This window comes from Carya illinoinensis, chromosome 2 (assembly GCF_018687715.1).
Source record: "Carya illinoinensis cultivar Pawnee chromosome 2, C.illinoinensisPawnee_v1, whole genome shotgun sequence".
Taxonomy (NCBI): Eukaryota; Viridiplantae; Streptophyta; class Magnoliopsida; order Fagales; family Juglandaceae; genus Carya; species Carya illinoinensis.
The window spans coordinates 19,855,773-19,883,135 of NC_056753.1; the positions used below are offsets into that span (position 1 = coordinate 19,855,773).

General features: G+C 39.5%; 1 protein-coding gene across 1 annotated transcript; it reads left to right on the top strand.

Annotated features, from left to right (window-relative positions):
- Positions 1-303: 303 nt before the first annotated feature.
- On the top strand, positions 304-27,266 carry LOC122300269 (methionine--tRNA ligase, cytoplasmic). The gene is made up of 17 exons (XM_043110786.1): positions 304-527; positions 1,029-1,173; positions 11,449-11,602; positions 11,825-11,980; positions 14,282-14,512; positions 14,630-14,773; positions 18,902-18,992; positions 19,159-19,265; positions 19,379-19,493; positions 19,841-19,971; positions 20,076-20,141; positions 20,278-20,406; positions 20,534-20,671; positions 20,773-20,893; positions 25,751-25,986; positions 26,099-26,200; positions 26,823-27,266. Exons 1-17 carry the CDS (start codon positions 392-394, stop codon positions 27,051-27,053), a joined length of 2,433 nt encoding a protein of 810 aa, XP_042966720.1. The 5' UTR covers positions 304-391; the 3' UTR covers positions 27,054-27,266.
- The last annotated feature ends 97 nt before the right edge of the window (positions 27,267-27,363 follow it).

Genomic DNA, 27,363 nt, shown 5'->3' on the forward strand with positions numbered 1-27,363 from the left:
TATATCAAGTCACGTTAATTTGTAGATTTATTTTAATATAATTTTTTTGAAACTAAAGTATTTTTCTAAAAAAAGAATAATGATACTTTGTCCCTTCATTTTGCCCTCTTATGCATTTGATTTTTTTAATTCTTTTTACTTACTAATTAAGACTGACTATTAGTATATTGAATTTTTTTTTTTATATTTTTTAAAAACTTTTAAAGAAGTTAACAAAAAAAAAAATAAAATAAAATAAAAAAGTACCCCAAAACAAAAATTAAAAAATTAAAGAAGAAAAGAGGGGTTTAGTGGCGCACCATTTATCGCACGCCGAAAACTAGTAGGGAAAACACTTGCCTGCCCTGTGAACCAACCCCAAGACTTTTGAGAAAGCTAGAGTGGGAAGGATATGGGAGATGTTTCCGACCACGCCGCAGGGGATCGGAAGGTCCCCAAGCTTCCAATTGAAGGCAAGCGGAACATCCTCATCACCAGCGCCTTGCCTTATGTCAACAACGTCCCTCACCTCGGCAACATCATCGGCTGTAAACTTCCCCCCTCTCTGCATGTCTTGATTTTCTTTTGCTTTGTTTGGTTCCTGAAAATCCAATATGAAATGATGAAAAAAAAGTTCATTTTCATGCATGCTTGTATGTTTGTATGTATGTCCCTGATCACCCCCTCAATATTCTTGTGTAGTAAGCATGACGAAGCTTGTGTTCTGTCACCGATTAAAAAAACAAACGGGGCTTCTGTTGTCGAGTGATTATGCTGCTGAATGGAAGATTAGGATTAGCCTCTGTCAAAAGAGGAAATTAAAAGAAGTTCGATATAGCTTCTGAGTTAATAGTTATTTTTTTATTTTAGGCATCAAGATAGTTGAAGAATGAACATTTCTGATTCCCTAGCAACCAGACAGACCCCTAAAGTGACGATTGTGCTAATAGATACTATGCATGATGTTGGATTGTGACTACTTTGATAGTTATGTTTTTACATTTTGTCGTTGATTTTGATTTTTTTTTTTTTTTTTCTGGGGGGGACAGCTGTGCTGAGTGCTGATGTGTTTGCACGATACTGCCGGCTTCGCGGCTACAATGCAATATACATGTGCGGAACAGATGAGTACGGGACAGCCACAGAGACTAAAGCCATGGAAGAGAATAGCACCCCAAAAGAGATTTGTGACAAGTAACGTTTCCCATCCAAATTTACTGTAGATTGAAATTGAGATTTGCGACAGTTTTGCTCCCAATTTATTATTTGATCAAGATTTTCAATGCAGATTGCTTCTTAAGGTTATTCTGACATAAATTACAGTTAATGAGTGCGGTTTGGCGTAGCTAGCTCCTTGTACCATAAGGACTAATTTATATGGCTATGGAGGCAAGCCGATGCAGTCCTCTCAATAGCTCCTTTCTGAAGTTGTTACACTTGGGCAAATAGGGCATTTCTTGGTTTGCCAGTAGAATATTATCCTTTACCCAGAACTTTCTGGTTTTCCCTTCTCATCCCAAGTCTATTAGGTGATTGGCCGTGGTCCTTAACAAGTCCCTCACACATATGATTGACTGCACTTATTTTGAAATGGTGCTGTATTACCTTGTGTGTAAGCTTGCTGTCCCTCGTACCCATTGAATGCATTCAATTCCGAGGACATATAAAAGAGAAAAAGAAGATAATTGATGATGTTTCGATAAGAGAGTATGAAAAGGATAAAGAAAAAGAAAGATGGTGAAACAACTGGCTTGTTTGATTTATGTTTTTAAATTAAAAAAATTAAAAATTAAAAATGTATTGCCAAAATTTTCTTCAAATTGTGGAAATATATCAGACAAGGATGGGGGGTCTTCTCTCATTACACTAGGCTTTGTTTAGGAGAGGGAAACAAGATCAAATTTTGGTACGACACCTGGTGTGGTAATTGTGCGCTTAAGGACTTATTCCCAACATTATTCTCAGTTGCATGTGACAAAGATAAATTAGTGGCGGAAGTCATGGTGGTAATGGGGGAACAAATTCAGTGGAACATCAGTTTTAGCAGGGCGGCACAAGATTGGGAAATGGACACTTTTGAAGCCTTTTTCAGTCTTTTGTATTCAACCAAACCAAGTAACCAGCTTTTAGATTCGTTGTGGTGGGTACCATTGGGAAAAGGCTTGTTTTCGGTCCGCATTTTCTACAAGGCCCTAACACAAGAGCAACCCTCTCAGTTCCCTTGGAAAAAGCTTTGGAAACACAAGGCGCCTCTCAAAGCGGCTTTCTTCGTGTGGACTGCTTCCTTGGGCAAGATCCTCACAACAGACAATTTTTGAGAGAATGAAAGGTGATCATCATAGATTAGTGTTGTATGTGCAGGAAGGGGGGTGAATCTGTGGACCATCTATTTTTACATTGTGAGGTAGCTAGAGGGTTATGGAATGAGGTTTTTCGTAGACTAGACTTGGGTTGGGTTATGCCAGATACAGTAGTGGCGGCTCTTGCTAGTTGGATAGGTCTAAGAGGCAACAACTAGATTAAGGCGATTTGGAAGATGATTACGATATGCATTATGTGGTGCGTGTGGCAGGAACGCAATGAATGGACATTCGAGGACAAAGAGAGATCAATGGAGGAGCTAAAAGTCTTCTTTTTTAGAACTCTTTGTACCTGGGCTATTGTTGTTAGTTTTAATGGCCAAAATCTACATGATTTTCTTATTTCTGCTGATCCTACGTAGTTTAGGACATTCTTTGTACTGAACGTGGCATTTTGCCTATTCTTTAATTAACATACTTTCTTACTTTTCTCAAAAAAAAAAAAATTTCTTCAAAGATGCATTCAAAGAGTCATTCTTAAAAATAGCTGGTTTTTGGACATCATGGTGATGTTATAAAAAATATTCTTAATTTCAATTTCAGGAAAAACAAAACCATTGAAAAATCATGTTTGTAAGATTTATTTATTTTTATGATCAATAAAATTTTGTTTACAGGTAAAATAAAGAAAAGACTTATTTTTGTTTACTTCTGAAAATATTAATTTTTGTTTGTTGAAATGTGTTTAAACTTACTTCCTGAAAATACAACTCAACAGACACAAAACATTTTGCGTCTTGGCTGGGGAGAAGACTTGGGAATGAGTATGACGATATAATTCTTTTGAATCATTTGTGAATGGAGTACCATTTCTTTCGAACATCTGTTGCAGGAGGCATAGATGATGAGAGATTTGTCACTCAAAATTCTAGCTATTAAAGATCATAATAGAGATTTGTGAAAGAAAAAGGCAAAATAAGATGTTCAAAATTCTAGCTCTTGAAGATTAGAAGAGAGATTTATAAAAGAAAAATGGCATAATAAGATGTTCAAAATGATTTCCATAGTTTGAAGTATCATCTCCTCGATAGAGACTCCAATTTGAGAATTAAATAATGTTGCTAAATTTTGAATTTACATGTAGGTTGATTGATACTATTGGTTTTGTGCTTGTGGTTTTGATATTTTTTATTTCTAATTTTTAATGTATCTGCTTCTATTCAAATATCATTTAGTCAACTGGGATATGTTCTCTAGTCTCTTCTAGTGGGCTGGGTATTAGAAACTTGATGATTTTTAATCAAGCCTTGCTTGGGAAATGATTGTGGAGATATAATATGGAATTAGAAGCCCTATGGAAGTCAGTGATTGATTACAAATATGGAAGCATGCTGTTTTTTTTTTTTTTTGGGGGGGGGGGGGGGGGCGCACTAGGGTGGTCCATAGGTTTATGGAGTGGGAATTTGGAAACACATTCAAAGATGGTGGGAGATCTTTAATCGGCATACTGGACTAGTGTTGGGAAATGGATCTAGAATAAAATTCTGGACTGACCTATGGTATGGAGATCAAGCCCTAAATGATTTATTCCCATTAGTTTTTAGTATTGCAGGTCAGAGAAATGCCTCAGTGGCTAATTGCATGGAGTCATTTGGTAGTCCAATGGAACGTGAATTTCACTAAAGCCGCCCAAGATTGGGAAGTTGGCAGGTTTGAGGAGTTCTTTGCTGTTCTATACACCATGAGGTAGAGAACCCAATGGGCAGATAAGATGTAGTGGATACTCACAGGTAAAGGTAAATTCTTAGTTTGTTGTTTCTATAAGTCACTTACACAACCACAGAATATGCAATTCCCTTGGAGAAAGATATAGAGAAATAAGGTGCCTCACAAAGCGGCATTTTTTGTATGGACAACAACATTAGGTAAGATCTTGACCATAGATAATCTTTTTTTTAAAGGTAATAAGAGATTTTATTCCAAGTAAATAGGCATAGCCTAAGTACACAAGAAGTATACAAGAGGATACACCTAAGTACAAGCTACAGCAAAACAATACTACAATAAAGCATTACAAATATTCATATCCCTCACTAGATTGTTCACCCAAAAATTTGAAGTGCTAAAGAAAAAATCCCTAAATTCCTCCATTGTGTGTTCACAATCTTCGAAGCACCTCCCATTTCTCTCAAGCCATAAACACCAAAACAAACACGAAGGAATCATCCTCCACTTAGCTGTACTTTCCACATGCCTAGCACCTTGCCAGCTAGCCAAGAAATCCACCACGTGAAAAGGCATCACCCAAGCAATGCCTACCCTTGCAAATAACTCATTCCGCAAGGCAGTCACCATTTCGCAATGAAGAAACAGGTGGTTAACAGATTCGCCATCTTTTTTACTCATGAAGCACCAATCCTTCACATATAAACCCATTTTCCTCAAATTATCATTAGTTAAAACTTTCTCCAGCAACACCAACCAGCAAAAAAATGCAACTTTACTGGGCACTCTAGCTTTTCAAATGTTCCAGGGGTATGTTATATTACCATAACTATTTAACACCTGGTAATAGGATTTCACAGAGAATCTAGACTTATTATCATGAACCCACTGCATCCTCCTCCCTGATCTGATCAATCTTCGAATCATAAAGTTTTACATAGAAATCAACAGCTTCACTCACTTCCCAGTCTTGTAAATCTCTAGTAAATTCTACATTCCAATTCAACATATTGTTAGAAGACAAATATGAATCAGCCACAGCAGCCCCTTTGTTTTTAGCAATCCTGAAAAGTCTGGGAAATACTAATTTAAGAGCTAAATCACCACACCGAGCATTGTGCCAAAAGAAAATATTAGTCCCGGTCCCCACTTTGAAATTAATAAACTCCCCCCATCCCAACCAAATGGACTTCCATAATCCCACCCAAATACCCCTTTTATTTCATTAGTACACCGATTCCCCCACATCCTTCCATATTTAGCATCTACAATCTATCTCCACAATGCATTTCTCTCATTGTTGTACCTCCAAAGCCACTTCCCAATGAGAGCTTTATTAAAAGCTTTAAATTCCGCACACCCAAACCTCCACAAGACATCGGAGTACAAACCTTATTCTAACTCACCAAGTGATATTTACATTCCTCCTTAATACCATCCCATAGAAATTTCTAAAAATCCTCTAAATTTTTTTTACCACCCCCGCTGGAATGGGGAAAAGAGAGAGGTAATAAGTGGGTTAATTAGACAAGGTGCCTTTAATCAATGTAACTCTTCCCCCTTTGGACAAATATATCTTTTTCCAACCAGCTAGTCTCCTCTCGATCTTCTCAATCACCCCATCCCAAATAGACACAGATTTATGAGGAGCCCCCAAAGGTAACCCAAGATATTTCATGGGTAAATAAGATACTTTACAGCCCAAAATATTGGCCAAGTCATAAATATTGCTGACTGAACCCACTGGGACAATTTTAGACTTAGTTAAATTGATTCTAAGCTGAAAGACAGCTTTGAAACATAACAATAAAGCTATTAAAGCTTGAAGGTGATCCTTGTTAGCATCACTGAAAATTGAAGTATCATCTGCGAAGAGAAGATGAGAAACAATGATGCAGCCCCTAGAAACATCTCCCACCTTGAAGCCTGACACAAAACCTCCTTCAACTGCCACTTCAATCATACGACTCAACGCATCCATAACTAAGACAAAAAGGAAAGAAGATAATGGGTCTCCTTGCCTTAATCCACAGGAGCTGCTGAAAAAAACCAGCCAGAGAGCCATTCACCAAAATAGAGAACTTGGCCGCCAAAATGCAATGTCTTATGTACGAGCACCATTTCTCCCCAAATCCAAATCTCCCAAGCAAGTAAAGAAGAAAATCCCAATTGACATGGTCAAAAGCCTTTTCCATGTCCAATTTGACTAAAATTCCAGATTGTCCCATCCTTTTTCTACTTTCCAAACACTTGTGAGTAATTAACATTGAGTCAAGGATTTGTCTTCCCTTCACGAATGCATTTTGAGACTTTGTTATAATTTTATCCATAACAACACAAAGGCAGTTAGCTAACACCTTTGAGATGATCTTATAAATCCCATTAACCAAGCTAATAGGGTGAAAATCCCTCATTTCTACAGCACCGACCTTTTTAGGAATAAGAGCTATAAAAGTTGTATTAACACTTTTCAAATTTCCAGGAGTGAAATTCATCAAAAACTTTCATAATGTCATCCTTCACAATATCCTAGCTAGCTTGGAAAAATGCCATGGACAAACCATCAGGACCCAGAGCCTTATCCTTAGACATGCCCCAACTACATCAAGAACTTCATCTTCCTCAAAAGGCCTCTCTAACCAAACTGCAGTAAGATGATCAATGGAGTAAAAAACCAGCCCATCTAACTTGGGCCTCCATGAAAATTCTTCCCGAAAAAGTTTCTCATAGAAATTCACAATATGATCTTCTATCTCCTCCTTGTTACAAATCACATTGTCGCTACATGAAGGGCTTCAATCTACTATGAGAATTTGCCATTTTATGGAAGAATTTCGTACATTTGTCCCCTTCTTTAAGCCATAAAATCTGGATTTTTGCCTCCATGAAATTTCTTCTATAAGCATAAATTTGTCAATATCTGCCAGCACCCTTTTCTTCAACTCCTTTTCTTTACTAGAAATTGTACCCCTCAACTCCTTATCCTCCAAATTGTTCAGCTGTTCCATAAGGAGTAGTCTATTGTTTTTAATATTGCCAAAAGTCTCCACATTCCATTTCTTCAAATCTTTTCTGAGATCTTTAAATTTTCCTGCCAAGATAAAATTGGGAGTGCCATTAAAGTGATAAGAGGCCCACCACTTTCTTACTCCAACGAAACCTTCCTCCTTCAACTACATATTTTCAAATTTAAAAAGTGTTCTTACACTAACAATACCCCCACAGTCCAACAAAATAAGATAGTGGTCGGAAACTACTCCCTGTAACATTTTCCTATTTAACTTTGGAAAAAGAGCTTCCCAAGATGCTGAAACCAGAAATCTGTCAATACAGGAACCAAGCTCTTCCCTTTGACCATGTGTAATCTCCTCCCGCCATAGGCAAGTCAATCAACCGCAACTCAGAAATAAGTTCTGAAAATTCAAGCATAGCTTTAGAAATAACCAAGTCTCCAACTCGCTCACAAGGAAAACGAGTAATGTTAAAATCCCTTCAAAGCACCATGGAAGATCCCACCAACTGCAAAGTCACGCGATTTCTTCCCACAATAAACTCCTACTAGAATCTGAATTTGGCCCGTAAACACCAGCAAAAGCCCATTCGACACCATCAACTACATTCTTGAAGTGACAAGCCACCAAGTATTCTTCCACATAGTGATCTACTACTTCCACAACCCTCCTCCTATCCCACATAAAAATGATGCCTTCTGAAGCTCCATTAGAGACCAACTCAACCCAGCCCACATAATTACAATTCCATAAATTATGAACCAACGAATGGCTAACAACCTTTAATTTAGTTTCTTGAAAACAGTAAATATCAGCCTTCCACTGTCTTAACATATTTTTCACCCAAAGACGCTTTCTATAGTCATTCAGCCCCCGAACATTCCAGGAAATAGTTTTAGGTTTCATGGGATACCATTGACAGCCCTCTCTTTGCCTTTTTCTCTAAAGGCACTCCCACCCTTAGAATTATAATTAATCATGTATTTCAATCTTTTAAGCTCCTTCTCCTTTTTAGCAGCAGATCTAGCCATAGGAGGATGCCCAGCCTCAATAGCAGTAAGTAGAGTTCTAAATTGCTCTTCATAACCCTCACAAGAGATACCAAGACAACTACTAAGTTCTTCCACCTTCTTCAAAACCTAATTAGAAGAATTATTAGACCAGCCAATACATGGGTTAAAAGAGCATAAAGGAACAGGATCAAGGTCTTCATCAGAATAAAAAATTTCACTAGATTCACCGGATACAGAACCTTCCCCTCCACCTATCACCAATTGCAAATCAGAATTAAACTTCTTAGAGCAAGGAACCTGTGAAGCTGTCTGCTCAGGCCCTATTTCTCCCTCATTGTCAACATCAACAGCCTCCACAGCATCCCCTGCAGTAGAAACAAAGGAGGACTTCACAGCCCCCACATTTGGCATAGAACTCGACTCCATATAGTCCCCAGAAGAGCCTGCAGACTCTCGCATCTTGCTGAACTTTTTGTTCCCCTAACTACTCCATAGTAATGGCCTCCAACCTCACACCCGCCTTGCTAGGATAATCTACCTAGCCAGATGACAACTTCTGTGAAGATAGGAGCATTGCTGATTCGTTCTTCTCCTTAGAAATGGCTCCGAAACGATGCTTCAAGGTCTGAATGTCTGCCTCCTTGGGAACTGTAGTAGCTTTTGTCACTGAGAGATTCAGAAGGTGCGCATGCCGTTGCCGCCCCACTCTGTGACAGTGAACCAAATGGCAGTTCCTCTATGGGCTTGGGTCTTGCATAACCCATTTCTCGAGCTAGAAGATTCGAAAACCCTAATACGAGAAGGATCCTTTGCCACAATAACGGCATTGGAACTCACCACCGGAGTGTGGCCGGAAGATTTGCCCTTTGCCATCGACCCATTCTGTGAAGACAGACCAGCCGTCGAAGCCGCTGTGCGCTTGGGCTAAGACTTCTCCTTCATTGGGCTTGATTTGCTCTGAAGCCCACCACTATTGGGGATATTCCGTAAAACAAGCCTCTTAAGTGGGCCTCTGACTAGTCCATTTCGTATTATAGAATTATAGGCCTTAGACCCATCCATCCCCCCCTTCTTCTCAACAAAGACTTCAGTAGGATCATTAGAAACAAAACCCAAGCCTGAAATAATGCCTAGCCCATCATCAACAATCTTCAACAATGAGTCCAACTTCTCCTTCCACCCCAAGAGCTCTGCCCGAACATGCCATAGAGACCCTTCAACTTCTCCTAGTTTCTGCAACTTCTGGGAATGCCAACTGTGAACCCCAACTACAAGAGACTTCCTACTACACACATCCTTCAAACTATAATGGGCATAATGAGGTAGTGATTTCTGCTTGACAATAGATAATCTATGGAGATTTAAGGTGATCATAGTAGATTGGTGTTGTATGTGTAGGAAAAATGGTGAAAATGCGGATTATTTACTGTTGCATTGTGAGGTGGCTAGAATGTTATGGAATGAAGTGTTTAATAGAATGGAGTTAGCTTGGGTTATGCCTACCACAGTGACAGAGCTCATGGCCAGCTGGATAAATCTATGAGGTTTCCTACAAATCTCAATGGTGTGGAAAATGGTCCTGATTTCTATCATGTGGTGCCTATGGAAGGAGCAAAACGACTGAACATTTGAAGACAAAGCGCTCACTAGAAGAACTTAGATTATTTTTTGTTGGCACTCTTTTTCTTTGTGCCACAGTTATAGATTGTCATGGTCTTGCTTTTCATGATTTTCTTATTTCTATTACTTCTCTAAATAGGTGTGACCTTTTGTATACCATCTTGTGTACTTGGGATATGCCTATTCATATCAATATAATCGTTTACTTTTTGTTTCTTTTTTTTTTTATGTCGGGGAACCTCTCCAAGGCAGGACTCTTTGGACCCACCCCTGCAGAGTAAACCATGGTCCCATGCACCACACCCTTGGAAGTTTCCGTACACGGAACTAGCTAAATCGCTGGCCCCAAAGGATTGTATGCACCCATGAGATGTTGAACCTTGGACCTTGAGGTGAGTGATACCCCAATACCAATGCTTCTACCACTTGGGCCAACCCCTTGGGTTTTTGTTTACTTATAAAACAAAAAAATGTATCTAAGGCATTTTGGAGGGTGGGTTGAGGGTTCATATCTGGGTTCTTAGTGGGCCAATGCTGGTACTCTCAACATATCCTCATCTATTATTCGCCGATGACACCCTCATCTTTTGTGGGGTTCGACATGTTCAAATCCAAGCTTTGAGGGCTCTTCTTCTATGCTTTGAAGCTGTATTAGGGTTAAAGGTGAACTTGGGTGCTCCGTTCAAATCAATATATATATTTGGAATAATGTTCTAGCAAAAATGGAGAGGAAATTGTCTAGTTGGAAAAGGATGTATTTATCCAAAGGTGGTAGGGTCACCCCGTGGAAGGGTCACCCTAATCAAAAGCATTCTTTTCAATTTGCCGAGTATGAAATAGGCCTTGGTTGTGGACCTCTTCATACTTTCTAATGGTATTCCTCAATGGAATGTTGCATTCCTTAGAGATGCACAAGATTGGAAAATTGATGCTTTTTCGGAGTTTTATGACCTAGTATACTCCACTTGTTTGTTAGGGGGATTTGAATAGAAGATCTTTTGGTGCCCCTCTAAGAAAGGAAAGTTCACAATTTGCTTTTTCTACCAAGCCATGACCAAACACAATACAAATCCATTCCATGGAAGAGTATTTGGAAGACAAAGTTGCCCCTAAAGGCAAAATTCTTTGTATGGATGGCTTCCTTGGGGAATATTCTCTACACAACATAAGGAAATGTCGAATCATAGTCATGGATTGGTGTTTTATATGCAAAAAGAGTGGAGAGTTGCTTGACCTTCTACTACTTCATTGTGAGATTGCCAGGACATTGTGGAATGAAGCCTTTGCTTGGATTAGCTTGGGTGATGCTGAGATGGGCAATTGACCTCCTAGCTTCTTGGAGAGACATTTAGTGTAACTCTTAGATCGCATCAATTTGGAAGATGGTTCCAATATGTTTATGGTGGTGTATTGGAGGGAGAGGAACGAAAGAAGTTTTGAAGATCAAGTGCAGGCAATGGATGAGCTTAGAAATTTATTTTTCAATACGTCACTCCATTAGCCGATTGTAATTGATTTTCGTGGCATGACATTTCGTGAATTCCTTGTATCTCTAAATTAGCACACATAGGTGTTTTTTATGCTAAGTAATCTATTATTTGTTAAGTGGTATATTTGGAACCAGTTGTGTGTTATTATACTGAGTAATCTGTTATTGGTTAAGTGGTATATTTGGTGCGAACTATTCTCTCTTCTTAAATGGTTTCTTTCTCTTCTTCGATCAATGCATTTGCGGATGTTTAGAAAATAATGTATCCCTCTAGCTACACTATAACTACGTTATGTGTTCTTCTTCTGCAGATACCATGTTATACATAAGGAAGTCTATGAGTGGTTCAATATTAGTTTTGATAAATTTGGACGTACTTCAGCCCCACAGCAAACTGAGGTTTGCCAAGCAATTTTTAAGAAACTGTTGGAGAACAATTGGCTTTCGGAGAACACAATGCAGCAGGTATGTGTTATTTCTTGTCATACTTGGTGTGATCCTGCAATTCATTGACTTTCTATTCTTGCTTAGTTGTCCAGTTATTACTCTTAGAAAATGTTTTAGTTGTCCACTTATTGGTTTTGGTGTCTGTTGTGTTTTTCCAACAATTCTATTGTTGTCAAATTATAAACTTCAATGGAACTCTATGCATTTTACCTTCCAACTCACAATTCCTACAATATTCAGCTTTACTGCGACACATGCAAAAGGTTCTTAGCTGACCGGCTTGTGGAGGGTACCTGCCCAAAAGAGGGGTGTGATTACAAGTCTGCACGAGGAGATCAATGTGAAAAGTGCAGTAAGCTTTTGAATCCAACAGAACTAAAAGACCCACGGTGCAAGGTACGGTGCTATCTTTATTTTTGAGGGCTCTTATTTTGTTTATCCACTCCTAAACTTGGAATCTGACTGATTGTTATCACCACCGTAACGTCTTTTAATTAATAAAAGAAAAAACTAGGTATCTGATTGGATAGAATATAACCCAATTATGCAATGTGGCTTAAACAAATAATGTAATACAAAATCAATTCGAATCGAGACCATCAGAAAATAGAAAGCTTAACATTTGGATGATCCCAACAAAAAAGTCACTCACCAAAATCATGCAGAATGGGCATATAGAAGCACAAAATTTTTATAACCTCAATTAACCCAAATTATGAAAATTAAGCTGATTTTCCATTAGTACAGTAAAATTGTGTTAATTTTGATAATCCGTATACTGAAAACTAAAAGCAAACGGCATCAACATTTCAACAACAAAGAAGATGAAGTTTTTCATAACACCAATTAAACCTGATGACCAAAATCAAGTAGACTGAACATTACGACAAGAGAAAAACTCAAAAGTCCTGATAATCACTACATTGCCCAATTTCAGTATAGAGCAGGACCAGTTTTACCGCAACAGGAAGGCTCAACAATCCTTAAACCAGATTTTAGCATTAGAGAAAATCTTAACCTGAATTTTAGTGGCAGAAACTGGATGTTGTCATGGATCTAGATTATGGGAATCCGGAACCCATGCTTATCACTTTTTTGATGGGGCATTTAGTAATTTGGGGTCAAGCAATTGGTGGGGAAGTGGGACTGGTGGGTGGGTGGGTGGGTGGCCATGGATCATAATGTTGTACTTGAGCTGGAGGGAGATGGGATCGTCAGCAATTTGGGCGGTTGTGGTAGTGGCAGTGTCTGTGGAGCCACCCTTGTTGAAAGAAGAAGACAGGTTGGAGGTTGACTTGGGAGGGCTGGAGCTTGTCTAGTGTGAAGAATTGAGGTGGGTAAGTTTGAGAGAGGTTGGGAAGGTGTAGCCACCAGCAATGATGGATGCAGCAGCTACTGATGATGGAGGGGGATAAGTTTAGGGAACTTGTTTACGTTTCTAAACTCCATTTGCTATTTTCTGAAATTTAGTTAATGAGATTGGGTTGGATGTAAGTTGTTTTCTAGTTCAGAAAAGTTTTCCGAGCACACCAAACACCCGAGGATTTGTAAGCCGCCTTCCTAACAAGTTTTGACAATAAAAATGTGAAGCCTAAATTTGTGGGATTAAGTACTAACCTCAAAATTTCAAGAGATCAAACCCTCCACTCCCCTCTCCTTTCTCTCTTTTCTAAGCAATACTTCTTTTAGTTTTTCTTTGTGGACTTTTTTTGTTGGGGAGGGGGGAACAAAAATTGGTATAACATGGATGCAGGCCCTGGGTGTGTAAGCCCATAAGGTAGATTGGCATATTAACATGGAAGAAAGAAAATGATTTGTGTAAGCGCTGGGTGCGCAAGCCCTTTGAAAAAAAAGTGAGACCCACTAGAAAAATTGACTTCACATATATTAAAAAAATGTGCTCTTTGTTTGTTTGGGCACATGCTTGCACTTTTTGGTTTGTTTCAAGTCCATGAGGCTTTGAACAACCTTGATGCTAACCAGAGTACGATAACCTGCTTTCTTGATTTAAAAATATGTCGTTGATCTTGAAATGTTATTATATTTCATACATTGGTCTGTTTCCTTCAAAATGATTTTTTTTTCTTGCCCAAAAATAGGCGAGAGGAAAACTATAAGTTGGAATATTTACTTGGGTGTGACCATAATAGCACCCTTACCCGCTGGGGCATTTGACTTGACGTACTTAGACAGTCCTATGAGGAGTTTACTACCTGTGGTTAAATGTGGGGTGGTCTGCAGGCACTCCTTAAATAAAGATTTTAGTCATAGCTTGACTGAAGCCCCACCAAGGGTGTAGATGGAGGTAGTCGCTGGGCGTGGATAATGGGCATGAGTCTCGTCTTGTTAGCATTGCATCATGAAAGTGATTACTAAGCTATAGGTGTGAGCTTTGAGCTTTACCACTAAGCTAACTCTTCTGGTGGGCCTTTAAAGTGATTACGATTTTTTAAGCCTGCCCTTTATATTGATTTTGATTGTGCAAACCCTGCTTCATTTGACTACAACGGTTTTGATGTTATAAAACTTCTGTAATCCTTGTTAAATGACCTTTTTGCATAAACCAACCATAGGGTAAGAAAACTAGTGCTTGCTATTTCGTTTTCTGTCTAAATTATGACTTTCTAATCTTATAGATGAAATCTAGGGTTGAGCAGATTCCTGATTTTGCACTTGGGCTTCACCCTTGTTGAACAGGTTTGTCAGAAAACACCACGCATTCGTGATACAAACCACTTGTTTCTTGAACTCCCTTTGCTGAAGGACAAATTGGAAGAATATATCAACAAAATGTCGGTGGCTGGATCTTGGAGCCAGAATGCTATTCAAGCAACATATGCGTGGCTTAAAGAAGGCCTCAAATCACGATGTATTACCAGGGATCTTAAGTGGGGTGTTCCTGTTCCACACGAGAGATATAGTGATAAGGTTATTGGTTTTATATGGAATAGTAAGCTGAATTTATGTTGCACTCTTCAAATTTTCTCTCTTAAATAAATTTTAACAATTTTATTTTTATTTTTGATCTTTTTGTGCTGTGAATAGGTTTTCTATGTCTGGTTCGATGCACCTATTGGATATGTCTCAATCACTTCTTGCTACACGCCTGACTGGGAGAAGTGGTGGAAGAATCCTGAAAATGTGGAGCTGTATCAGTTTATGGGCAAGGATAATGTGCCATTTCACACCGTAAGTGCTATTTTATTCAAATTCTGCTGATGACTTTAAAAAGAGGGTTCCTCAGCCGAGAAATTGACTTTAATATGATACAAAGCTATGCAAGGATTAAACTCCTAGGGGTTGGCTCTAGCAGTAAGGGCCTTGGTCTTGGTGGTATGTTCCCTCTAGGTCCACAATTCGAACCCTTGGGTGCAAACAATATCTAGGGGCTAGTGGCGGAGCCACGTTGGGGCAGGAGGGGGCCATGGCCCCCCCTACAAATTTGAAAAAAAAATATATATATATATATGTTAATTTTTTTAATTTAATAAAATAATATTAATAATTTATTAGCCCCTCCCCTAAAAATTATTTTGACCCATCTATAAAATTTAATCTGATATAAAAATAAAATAAATAAAACACATCTCATATAAAATAAAATACATAATTTTTATTATAAATAAAAAAAAATTCTAACTATAACTAGTAGTATTTCTAACCTATTTCTATTATCTATATTGAAAGAGAAATAGTTAAGAATTTTGATTTGGATTCAATGTTTGATGATTTTGTTTGTTTAAAAGAACGCAATTTATAATTTTAGACATTCTGTATTTTTTTTGTTTAATATATTTGTATGAATGTCTTTCTATTATTTCAATGATATATTGTTCTTGACATATCAAATATTTTTTTAATACATAAATTATATTAAATGTATTTTATTTTTATTATAATTTTCCTATCAGATTATTATATATCGTAAAAAAAATTATATAAAAATAGAATAAAAAATATTTTATGTATATTGTTCTAGTTTTATTTGGCCCCCCTCAAATAAATTCCTGGCTCCGCCACTGGTAGGGGCCATCTGTTTGGGAGAATTTCCCCTTGAATTACCCAAGGTGCATTTGAGGGCTTTACCGAGAGCTTGTATATGCACAAGATTAGTCGGGACTTTTTTCCTAGACACCGGTGCCAATAAAAAAAAAAAAAAAAAAAAGAAGCAAAGCTGACGTGCCATTTAGAGCTTGATGGAGCATCAGCTCATGATTTTCTGTTTTCATTTTCACCTTCTTAGAATGTGATTAGGTGTTTTCTTTTGAATACTTCCTGTGTACATGGGCTTTGCCTATTACATTTGTTGAATAAAATTCCATTTTACCTATAAAAAAATAAGAAATCTTCTAACAAAGTTATTTTTCTTTTTTTCCACCCACCCGTGCGTAGCCCAAATGGTAAGGGCACACTTGTGTGCATGAGTCCCATGTCATAGGTTCGATTCCCCCTAGGATCAAACTGTGATTTAAGTGGGAGTGTTAGGTACCCCGGTCTTGTCCCTAAACATTAAGTCCACGAGCTCGCCTTGATATGTTGGGGACCGAGTGATCTTGCCAACTTGCTTGGACTTCAACAATGGGTAGGTGTTTGGGATGTGGAATGGTGGAGATGGCGATGGAATTGGGTAGGCTAAGTGTTTAGGGTTCACAATTCTCTATGGACTGCTTGGCTTGTTCCTTGAGTGCAGTGCCAAGTAGATTGGGCTAGGGTTGATGTGAGTGAGTGAGGCTAGGGTTTTTGGCTATGGAGCAACAAGGGTGGCCAAAATTACCTAAGGGAACTTAGGGTGGCACCAAGGTGGATGGAGGCTATGATTTTGGAAGGATTCCTAAGTGGTAGGAATCCTTGAGGATTTGGTGGGGCTAATTTGGTAAGTCAATGTTGACTTGAGAGATTTAAGGGATGAGATATTTAAGGAATTGAAGATGATTATCAATTCCTTAAATTAAGGGATGAGGGATTTAAGGAATAATAGAGGATTATCAATTCCTTAAATTATGGGATTGGAATGGGAGTAAGTCAAAACTCTTATAAGGCATGAGTTTCCTTATGGAGCATTGGAGGTGGATTATGGCAAACACTATAGTGGGCGGCACTAAGTGCTTGGATGGATCAAATGAGGCAAATGGTGAAATGTGGCAATGAACATCCGAAGAACACAATGAATTCTCAAGAACAACTCAAGAACAATTCAAGAACAATGCACACAAAATAACAAGATCAATGGAAAGTAAATGGAAGACAAGAGAGTGAATGAATAATACTCATATGATTGATAGATTGAACCACACTTATTCACGAATTGCAAAGTGTGATTCTCTCCTTAGGGATTCACGAATTGCACCCCAAAGAGCCCAAGGGCTAAGCACTGAAATGGATGATCTCAAGAACAAAGCCGTCCAAAGCAAATTGTCAAAAGATATGAAAGAAAGGACTAAGGGTCCTATTTATAAGAGTTACAACTTGGAAACCCTCAAAAGGCCCATTGGAAATAAATAAATAAAAATAAAAGAAATAAAAAAGAAATAACATAGTGGCGGGCCAAGTTGGCCTAGGCATGCATGAGCCCATGATGGGCTAGGATGGTGCATGGTGGTCTTTGGTCTGGTCCATGGCTAGGTGGTACAACATGGCTTGCTGATGGGCATGACATGGTGCCATGCAAGGGCTTGCTGGTGGGCATGGCATAGTGCCATGCAAGGCCTGCTGGTGGTGAGCCATGTGTGCGTGCTGCATGGTCCAGGCTGGTGGCCTAGGTGTTGAAGTTGCAAGGTATGGGCTGGAGCCATGCGTTGGATGGCATGCCACTAGCCTAGCCTGCAAGGCACGGGCTGGAGCTATGCACTGGATGGCATGCCTGCGAAGGCATGCCACTAACTTGGCTGGTGTGCGGCGTGGGGTGCACGCGCAAGGGCTTGCGCATGCACATGAGCATGGTCGTGCGTGTGCTAGACCGCGTGTTGGGCTGCCCGCGGCTTCCAACCTCGCTGGCCTGCATGCTGGGCGCCCCGTGCATGTCAACGCACGGGCCAAGGCATGCATGCATGCTGGGAGCCTCGTGCATGTCACAGCACGGGCCAAGGCATGCGTGTAGGCTGGCCATGGTGCTGTTCTTGCCTCCCAAGGGCAGTGTCAGGGCTTGTCCCGAGGCCACTTTTCTAGGGATTTTAACAGGGAGACCATGGTGGTGGGTTGCTATGCTAGTCTGTCCTGGGGTTTAGGTTTCATGGGTGAGTTCTAAGGGCTCTGCCAGGGGGTGTTCCCTGTCATAAAAATAACAAAGTTAATTTTTCACTTTTTAGTTATAATTCCAGAACTATACAATCATTGAATTACGTAAATAACATACAATTGCTAACCCATAGGGGTTGGCCCCAGTGGTAAGAGTTTTGGTCTTGGTGGTATGCTCCCTCCAATTCTAAGTTTTGAGCCTTTGAGTGCAAATAATGTCTTGGAGGCATTGGACTTGGGGCATTTTCTCTTGAATTACTTAAAGTGCACTTGCAGGAAACTTCTTGTCGAAGGCCTATGCATTCCTAGGATTAGTTGGAACTTTGTTCCAAACACTAGATGCCAATAAAATAAAATAAAATAAAAAGGAAAAAAGTGCAATTGCTAGTTGTGAATATATATATATTATTATTTCATCTTCTAGGTGACATATGCGAGAGTTATTGCTCATAATTTAGAATTTTGCAGCTACTTAGTTCATATTGAGGTGTTGTAGGGTTAGAGTTAGGTTTAGGTTGTCTACTCATAGAAGGATTATTATCTTGTATCATTGATCTAGTTACGGGTTGAGTTGTTCTTCTATTGCAACTACATGGCCAATGTTATATGATGAAATCTTTTGGAGTTGCCAAGTATCATCTCTGTCGACTTGCTTTGCATGGCTTGGCATTTGAGTCTGAGCTACAATGAATTTGGACCTTCTTGACCTAAATCAAATCTATGAAGTAACGCTGCATACTAATAATTTAGTTAAATAAAATGGATTACAAAAGACCAGGAGAGTTCCATTATCACACTTCATTAGCCTCATAGGTACTGCAATGTACTAAAAACAAAGTTGTATTTTCCTTGAATTGTACATAATGTAGCAACTTATGGTTCTCCCCTTCCTTCCCCCCCACAAAAAAAAAAAAAAAAAAAAAAGGAGATGAGGAGGAAGAAGCCACGATGTTTTGAGCCTAATAAACCTTTAGTTGTCCTTTTTTGTCATCATTGTCATGGAAACTTATGGTTCGCACTGGCTGTAGGGTTCTTTTTTCTGTTTTGTTTTTCTTTTTCACTACAAGTATATTCTTGTTTCAGGTGATGTTTCCATCAACACTTCTTGGAACTGAAGAAAACTGGACTTTAATGAAGACCATCAGTGTCACTGAATACTTGAATTATGAAGCAGGTTAGCCAACTATCTGATGATGATTTAGCTGCCATGCAATGTCGGCGAATTTATCAAGCCTTTAGATGGATGATTGATTGATGAAGCTCCCCTATTTATGTAATGATGATGCTTCTTAGTTGAACATCTTGAATGATGCATGTTTTTCATTTGGATGGTTTTACAGGAAAATTTTCTAAGAGTAAAGGTATTGGAGTTTTTGGCAATGATGCAAAAGATACAAACATTCCTGTAGAAGTATGGAGATATTACTTGCTGACTAATAGGCCTGAGGTAATTTTAATTGTGTAGCATTTTTTTTTTTTTTCTACTTTTATATTTTTAAAATGTAATGTAGGATTTTAGTAATTGCTTTCAAGATTTATCAAATTGTTTGTGTAAAGTAGGTATCCGACACATTATTTACATGGCCTGACTTGCAAGCAAAACTGAATAGCGAGTTGCTAAATAACTTGGGAAACTTTATAAATCGAGTTTTGAGCTTCATTGCTAAACCTCCAGGTTGGTCAATTGCTTACATTCAATTTCTCAAATTTGTTTGTCAGCTAGTTTATTATTTGATTGCTCTGGTTCTGGGATATACTTATTACAGTTCTGGTTCTATGTTTTATCCAGAATACTATTTTTGAAAAATGGTATATTAGTTGTATAAATGTGTATTTCAAACACATATAATTTTTTTTTTCTATTATAAAGAGTTAAGAATGGTGCCAACCATCCATCTTATTTCCCACCAAGGCCTTTGCTTTTTATAATATTGTGAATAGCTTTTTCCTTTTTTATTCACGAGTTTTACTGCTATAAAGAGGAATCGCCAGAGTAGAAACTGAAAGTTTCTGTTTATGCAGGTCAAGGATATGGTTCTGTTATTCCTACACCTTCAGATTCTGATCCAGATCCGTTAACACATGAGCCTACTAAGAAATTGGTTGGTAGCATAGTTCAGTGTGTGGAGCAATATGTTGAAGCCATGGAGAAGGTGATTGAAATTACTGGATAGCATTTATGCAATTAAAAGCCTCATGTGCTCTTTCACTAATGTTTATTGCATTAGAATGACATTCTTGTCTGCAAATTGTATAGGTTAAACTAAAGCAAGGACTGAAAACTGCAATGAGCATTTCTACTGAGGGGAATGGATATCTGCAAGTAAGTTGGGCATTTTTATTTGTTCTGATTTGGCCATTCTATGCGTGTCTTGGTTGGAAGTGATGCTTGGAAAATTCCCATGAAACAAGTTTTTTGCCACTGCCTAAGATGCTTCATGTTCATGGTTGCTTTGTAGGAAAGCCAATTTTGGAAGCTTTACAAGGAGGACCAACCTTCCTGCTCTCTTGTTATAAGAACTTCAGCGGGGCTAGTATATCTTCTTGCATGTTTGTTAGAACCTTTCATGCCATCTTTTTCTCTTGAGGTAATTTAATCTGCCAGCAGATCTCTTTTTCAAAACCCCAAGAAACACTTGTTGTTACTTATCAATTGGTCCTTTTATAAGATTATACGCATGCTGACGCTCTTTGTATGTTTTGGTTGTACTGAAGGTACTTAAGCAGCTCAATTTTCCTCCTGAAACTCCCTTTTCACTTGAAAAAGGAGATATTGATAGGGCAAGCAGACCTTGGGATATCCTGCCTGCAGGTCACAAAATTGGGACACCAGAGCCATTGTTTAAGGAATTGGTATGTGCCTGCTGTCTATATTTTTTTATTTCATTTTTCTTAAGCCTTATGCTAGCTTTGGCTCATGGTGTCTTATTTAGTGAAACCCAATTGTTTTTCAGAAAGATGATGAAGTAGAATTCTTCAGGACGAAGTTTGCAGGAAGTCAAGCTGATAGGATTGTGAGGGCAGAAGCTGAAGCAGAGAAGATGGCTGAGCAACTGAAGAAAACAAAAGTTTCAGGTTGCATATTATTTACATTGTTAATTAGATATATACATGTATTCATGAATATATTTATTTGCTCTGTTGCCAAATCACTTGTCATATACATGCTACAGTTCCAGCCAATAGTTTCAAGAAAACACTCATCAACTTATCCTTTTTTTTTATTATTATTGATAAGCAAAATTTATTGAGCATCAAATAGACAAAGGCCCGAGTATATGGGACATATACAAGATCGTTGCCTATGCGAGCTAGTTTAGCAATATGACGAAATCATGAAAAGACATGCCATTAAAGTCAATTACAATCGACCAATGAGGTAAAGTAGTGAAAAATAAACTTATTAATCTCAGCCTTTGACTGCTCTCGATCTTTGAAGCTTCTTGCATTCCTCTCGCTCCAAATACACCGCTATAGACAAATTGGGACCATCTTCCACACCGTTGCAATATGAGGGTTGCCCTAAATGCCTCACCAAGAAGCTAGCAGGTCAATTACCCTTTTCGGCATCACCCAAGCCAATCCCAACCTAGCAAAGAAGTCATTCCACAAGGTTGTAGCAATCTCACAATGAAGTAATAGATGATCTACAGACTCTATACTCTTTTTGCACATACAACACCAATCCATGATTGTGATGTGGCGTTAAGGATCTTCCCTAATGAGCCGTCCATACAAAAAATTTTCCTTCAAGGGTGCTTTGTCTTCCAAATACTCTTCCATGGGAATGGATTTGCATTATGCATGATCATGGCTTGATAGTAGGAGTGGACAATGAACTTCCCTTTCTTAGAAGAGCACCAAAAAATCGTCTTCAACTCCACTCATTATATGGGTAGAGAACACTAGATTGTAATACTGCAAGAAAGCATCAACTTCCCAGTCTTGTGCATCTCTGAAAAATGTAACATTCCATTGGGAGCATCATGAGATAGAATTAAGAGGTCCGCAATTGAGGCTTCTTTCATTCTTGCTATGCCAAATAATTCTGGATAAGCTTCCTTGAGTGGCCTTTCACCGCACCATATATCAAAGGCAAAATCTAATTTTGGATCCATCACCCACCTCAAAACGAATATTTCTTGACTATATGCCCCATCCTCTTCTTCGATGTTTCCATAGTCCCACCCCATATGGCCCACTTACCTCATTCAAACACCATCCTCCCATGGTTCGCTATATTTCGATTCTATGGCGACTCTCCATAGTGCTCCCCATTCGTTGTGGTATCTCCATAGCCATTTAGCAAGCAAAGCTTTGCTAAAAGATTGCAAGTTCGGAATACCCAATCCTCCTTCCGGGATAGGGGGTCCATTAGAAAATAGGTTGTGTGATGACCCGCTTTTACGTGTATTTTCACTGAAGGGTTGTTTTTAATTTAATTAATATATTAGTTTATTTATTTTGAATTAATGTGTTTTAAATTGGTTTTTAATTTATTTGATGTGTTTATTTTATTTAGTCGTTTTACGGTTTTTAAAATCGTTTTCGGCGGATCAGTTTTGGTTTCCGGAGTGAGGACTGGACCTCATTTCTTTTCCCTCATCTTTTCTTTTTCTTTTCTCTTTTTCCTTTTTCTTTTTCCTTTTCCTTCTTTTTCTTTCTTTTTCTTTTTTTTTTCTTCTTCTTTCTTCTTCCTCCTCTCCCGCGTACGCAGCAGCCCCTTTTTCTCTCCATCCCGTCGCTGCCCCTTTGACCGGCCGGTTCTCCGCCGTCCGGCCACCGTTTGATGCACCGTCACCACCATTCTCTTCCCCTTCCACCATAGATCATCCTCACCAATTTTCAGAGCCATCGGACCAGCCGTTTGCTTTCGAGAGCCGCCGGAAGTGGCTGCACCTGCTCTGTTTTTGCCCCTGTCGCCGGAACTGTTTTCTGCCCAGACCGCCGCCGTCCGGCCACCGTTTGGCTCGCCGCCGGTCTCGTTCGAACCCCCTCCCTCCGGCGCACCTTCCCACCAAATATCTCCCCCATCCGGCCGGCCGTTTGGCCGGAAGAGCCATTTCTTTCCCCACGGATTTTACTCCGATCCGCCGCCGTCTCTCCACCTCCGGCCACCATTTCTTCACCACTTCATCACCGACTCCTTGCCGTCCTAACCCACCTATTTCCGGCCTCCAACGACCACCGGAACAGCTCCTACGAGCTTGCTTTCCGATTTGAGTTTTCCGGCCTATTTCCAGCGTTTTCGCCGCCACCCACGGCCAACCACCACTTCCAATAGCTTCACAATCATCCCTAAACCATTCCCTATCAATCCTAAGCCCTGGTTTGTCCCCGTTCAAAAATGGGTAATTTATTACCCACGGACACAGTGTAAATTACACTGTTACGTTGCTTTTCCTCCGCCGTTTGCAACGCCGCGAGCTTTCTAAAAATACCGTATAGCGCTGTAAGTATTTTCCAAACCCTATTTACAGATTTAAATATATATTGCTCATTCAATAAATATTTGTTGTTGGTTGTTGATTCCGGACTGAGTCCGAGGAGTTTCGGGGGTCGGATGGATGGAGGACGGAGTTGTCTGTTTTATTGATTTATGTTGTTGGATTATTTTATTATGCATTGATATGGCATTTCATGGTGCATGCACATGTGTTTGTGGGATTTGTGTGAAAAGCCTGTGTATTGGCGTGAGTGGTTTTACGGGTGCGTGTGTATCACGAGCCCAAGCCGGGATGGGTTATTATCTCGGTGGAGCTCCTCTGGTCACTTGGGAGCGGAATAAACTGAGTGATGTCCCCTGAGTTGTCGAGAGAGATGACGGGAGCGGGGCTAGGGGATGCTTGGCTACGAACGCGCCGGGCGCGGAACCGGGCATCGCCCTACTCACCGACTCCGTGGCCCTTTGCTGGCGAGGGCTAGAGGATGCTTGGCTACGCACGCGCGGGGCGCGGAACTGGGCATCGCTTGTTAGGTGTCACATGCGTGGTGGTACTCTGCGGTGTGACACTGGAGCCAGGGTGTGCGGATGACCCCTAGGGGAGGTCATGGTGCATACGGTTAAAAATTGGATAATGGTTTGTGAGGCCAAATGGGACTTTTGGCGTGGGCCAGATGGACTTCTGGCGAGATATTGGGCCGGATGGACTTCCGGCGAGATATTGGGCCAAATGTGACCTTTGGCGTGTTTTTCGGAAAGGATGTGTTTTTGGGCCAAATGGGTTTTTTTTGGAGTGTGTGGAAAACTGTGTTTTATGGGCTTTGTGCATTGGGCATGATTCATGCATCTTGTTTGAGTTATATGTGTTTTTATCTGGTAGTGTTTGGATTTTACTTACCTGCGGTACCATTCGTGGTTCCGTAGCTTTTGGTGCAGAGTTAGAGGATGAAGAGGAGGAGGCTGAGCCCGAGGATGCGGCTCCGCCGGGTTGCAGATGTTATCTTTTTATTTGTTTAAAACTGTATTTGTGTTTTGTAATATTTTATCTATGTACGTTTTAAATAGCTTGTATTATGTTAAGAAAAATTCTGGTACTTAGTTATATGACTTTCGTTATCCGCTGCGTTTTTCTTGTGCACATTTGTTGCCTTTGCACACACTTGGCACCCGTCGATAGGATGGTGATCCGGGTTGTCACCATCCGGACGTCTCGAATTCCCCGTGTTCGGGCGTGGGGATTTTGGGGGCGTCACAGGTGGTATCAGAGCGGTTTGGCTCTGGGTAAAACCACATGTCCCGTAGGTAGTACCAGAATGTTTTTAAAGGTTGTGTTTCAAAAATTATGTTAAGTAAAGTTGTTATTTGATTTGTTTTATTTGTTTGAACTTGTTTGCTTGTTTTTATTTATTTGGTTATGTTTTTGCATGCTGGTTTCTTTTGTTTCTTGCTGTGTGATGTTGGTTTTGGTTTTTGGTTTTACGATGGTTTTATTTGTTTTTCTTTAACTTGATTTGATTTTATTTGAATTGCAAGTATGTTGTTTATTTGTTTTGTTTATTTTGTTTTAAGTTGTTTTGTTTTGTTTTGTCCGGTGTTAAAGTGGGATTGAGGATTGTGCTATGACAGGAGGTGGCCCTACCACCACTGGATATATACATTTTCTTCCACCTAGCCAATTTCCGCTCCATTTTTTCTAGTACCTCATCCCAAATCGGTTTCGACTTGAACAGGGAACCCAAAGGAAGACCAAGTATTTCATTGGCAGTTGGGATAACTCGCATTCCAGAATGTTAACCATGCTCTCCACATTGAGAACATTTCCCACTGAGACTACTTTTGATTTAGCCAAGTTCACCTTCAACCCCAAAGCAGCTTCAAAGCATAAAATGAGTGCCCTCAAATCTCAAATTTGATCATGACTGGCATCACAAAATATTAGGGTATCATCAGCAAATTGTAGGAGGTGAGATATGTGTAGTGAACCAGTATTTGCCTACCCCACTAAGAATCCGGATAAGTACCCACCCTCCACAACACCCGAAATCGTCTTGCTAAAAGCTTCTGTTACAAAAACAAAGAGTAGCAGAGATAAGAGGGTCACCTTGTCGCAAGCCTTGTGAACTTTTAAAAAAGCCCTTTGGTGTGCCATTCACAAAGACAGAAAAACATACAATAGAGATACATTATTTGATCTATTTCGAACCAAAGCCACATCTCTCGAGCATGTATATCAAAAATCTCCTATTAACTATTAGGTTCTTTGTAGTCTCCACTGTTCAAATGCCAGCTATTTTTTTTTTTTTTTTTTTTCAAGTGATAGGTGCAGTTCCACAGTTTGGTTGACAAAACATTTTAGTTGGTAGACAAGTTGATATTACAGAATTGTCTCTCTGAGATACTTACCGATTCATCTCTGAATACACATATACATTTTCCTGGTACTAGTTATTTGTTTCACTTGATATAGAGTAAGGCTTTGCTTGTAACAGAGAGCAGTGGCAAAAAGCAACAGAACAAGAAACCTGCATCTGAAGCTAAAGCTAGGGCCACAGCTGAGCCAGAAATTTCCATTGCAAGACTTGACATCCGTGTTGGCCTTATTACAAGTGCTCAGAAGCATCCTGATGCTGACTCACTATACGTGGAAGAGATTGATGTTGGTGAAGGACAGACCCGTACTGTTGTTAGTGGACTCGTCAAGTATATACCTGTTGAAGAGATGCAGGTTTTTGTTCACAGCTCTTACAGATCACAATCTGGAATGCGAGTATTTTTGTTTTTGGTTGATATATTATCTTCCAGTGTAGTAATGTTCAACATTTATGATTCCTTGGCAGAATCGGAAGGTGTGTGTTCTTTGCAACCTGAAGCCAGCTACCATGCGGGGTATAAAATCACAAGCAATGGTTCTTGCTGCATCCAACAGTGACCACACCAAGGTTAGTGAACTCCCAAACACCTTTTTCATTAGGGTCCGCACCTTATCTGATTATTATACCTGCCCTTAGTGAGTCGTGACCCCTTGAGTATAGGTTCTGATGTTACCAATATAGAAGGCTGATTGCTAACACTAGAATGTGGATTGGTGTTTCTTACCTCTTTAAACCAGTAGTGCTATTCTCAAGAATCACCATTTTTGGGTTTGCCATTTACCACTTGTGGCCAAATAGTTGTGAGAGGACATAGTTTTGAGTGATTTTGTGGTGGTTTTGGATGGTGGGTTAATACACATTTGAACATGATAGCAGTTTTGATGCAAAGGGGTGTTACATTGATTGCCGAGCGGTGGTGAGATGTTTTATTTAAAGCCCACAGCTGATGGTATAGAAAATTTCAATTTCAATGACTGATGGCTTTGAAATTAAAACGTCATTGCAATGCCCAATGTCGTCTAGATGACTAACTTAGGAACTTGCTGTTTGTTTACATAACTAGTTTTAAGCACTTTTGTGGATCCATTTTAACTTCTAGATAGTTTCTATGTATATTTCCTTGTGAGTTTGGATCATCGTTGGTGAATACTAATGTGATTTATTATTATTATTATTTTAAAAAACATAGGTTGAGTTGGTCGAGCCGCCTAAATCTGCTCAAGTTGGAGAAAGAGTTACAATACCGGGGTTTGATGGTGAGCCTGATGATATCTTAAACCCTAAAAAGAAGGTCTGGGAAACATTGCAAGTGGATCTGCATACGAACACAGAACTAGTGGCCTGCTACAAAGATATTCCTTTCACCACATCAGCTGGTGTTTGCACGGTCTCATCCATTACCGGTGGGTCTATTAGGTAGGTAGATCTCGTGTTTGAGGTCTCTTGTTGAATTATTGAAAACAATATTTTAACTATAACAAAATTTCTCATATTTTGAATTGTAACTTGTTATTGTTTGTCATTTGTGTTCATATATAGACCTGCCTCTCATCATTCTGATGTGGAAGAGTATATTTTCTTCATGTGGGTTTAAACAACAAATGTTGAATTTATGGTTCAATGGTTCCCCAAACCCTGTCTGTCTACTCAATCTGCCCCCGGTCCAAAGGTAGATTTTCCACCCGCCGGTTGGGTTGGATAATGCTGATAAAGCACCGGTCTGCCTGCCA

Excerpts from the sequence above, each read along its gene's own strand:
- LOC122300269 (XM_043110786.1), top strand. The coding sequence starts at position 392 with ATGGGAGATGTTTCCGACCACGCCGCAGGGGATCGGAAGGTCCCCAAG. Across the intron at positions 528-1,028 it reads CCTCGGCAACATCATCGGCT|CTGTGCTGAGTGCTGATGTG; the intron begins GTAAACTTCCCC and ends TGGGGGGGACAG. Across the intron at positions 18,993-19,158 it reads ATACTTGAATTATGAAGCAG|GAAAATTTTCTAAGAGTAAA; the intron begins GTTAGCCAACTA and ends ATGGTTTTACAG.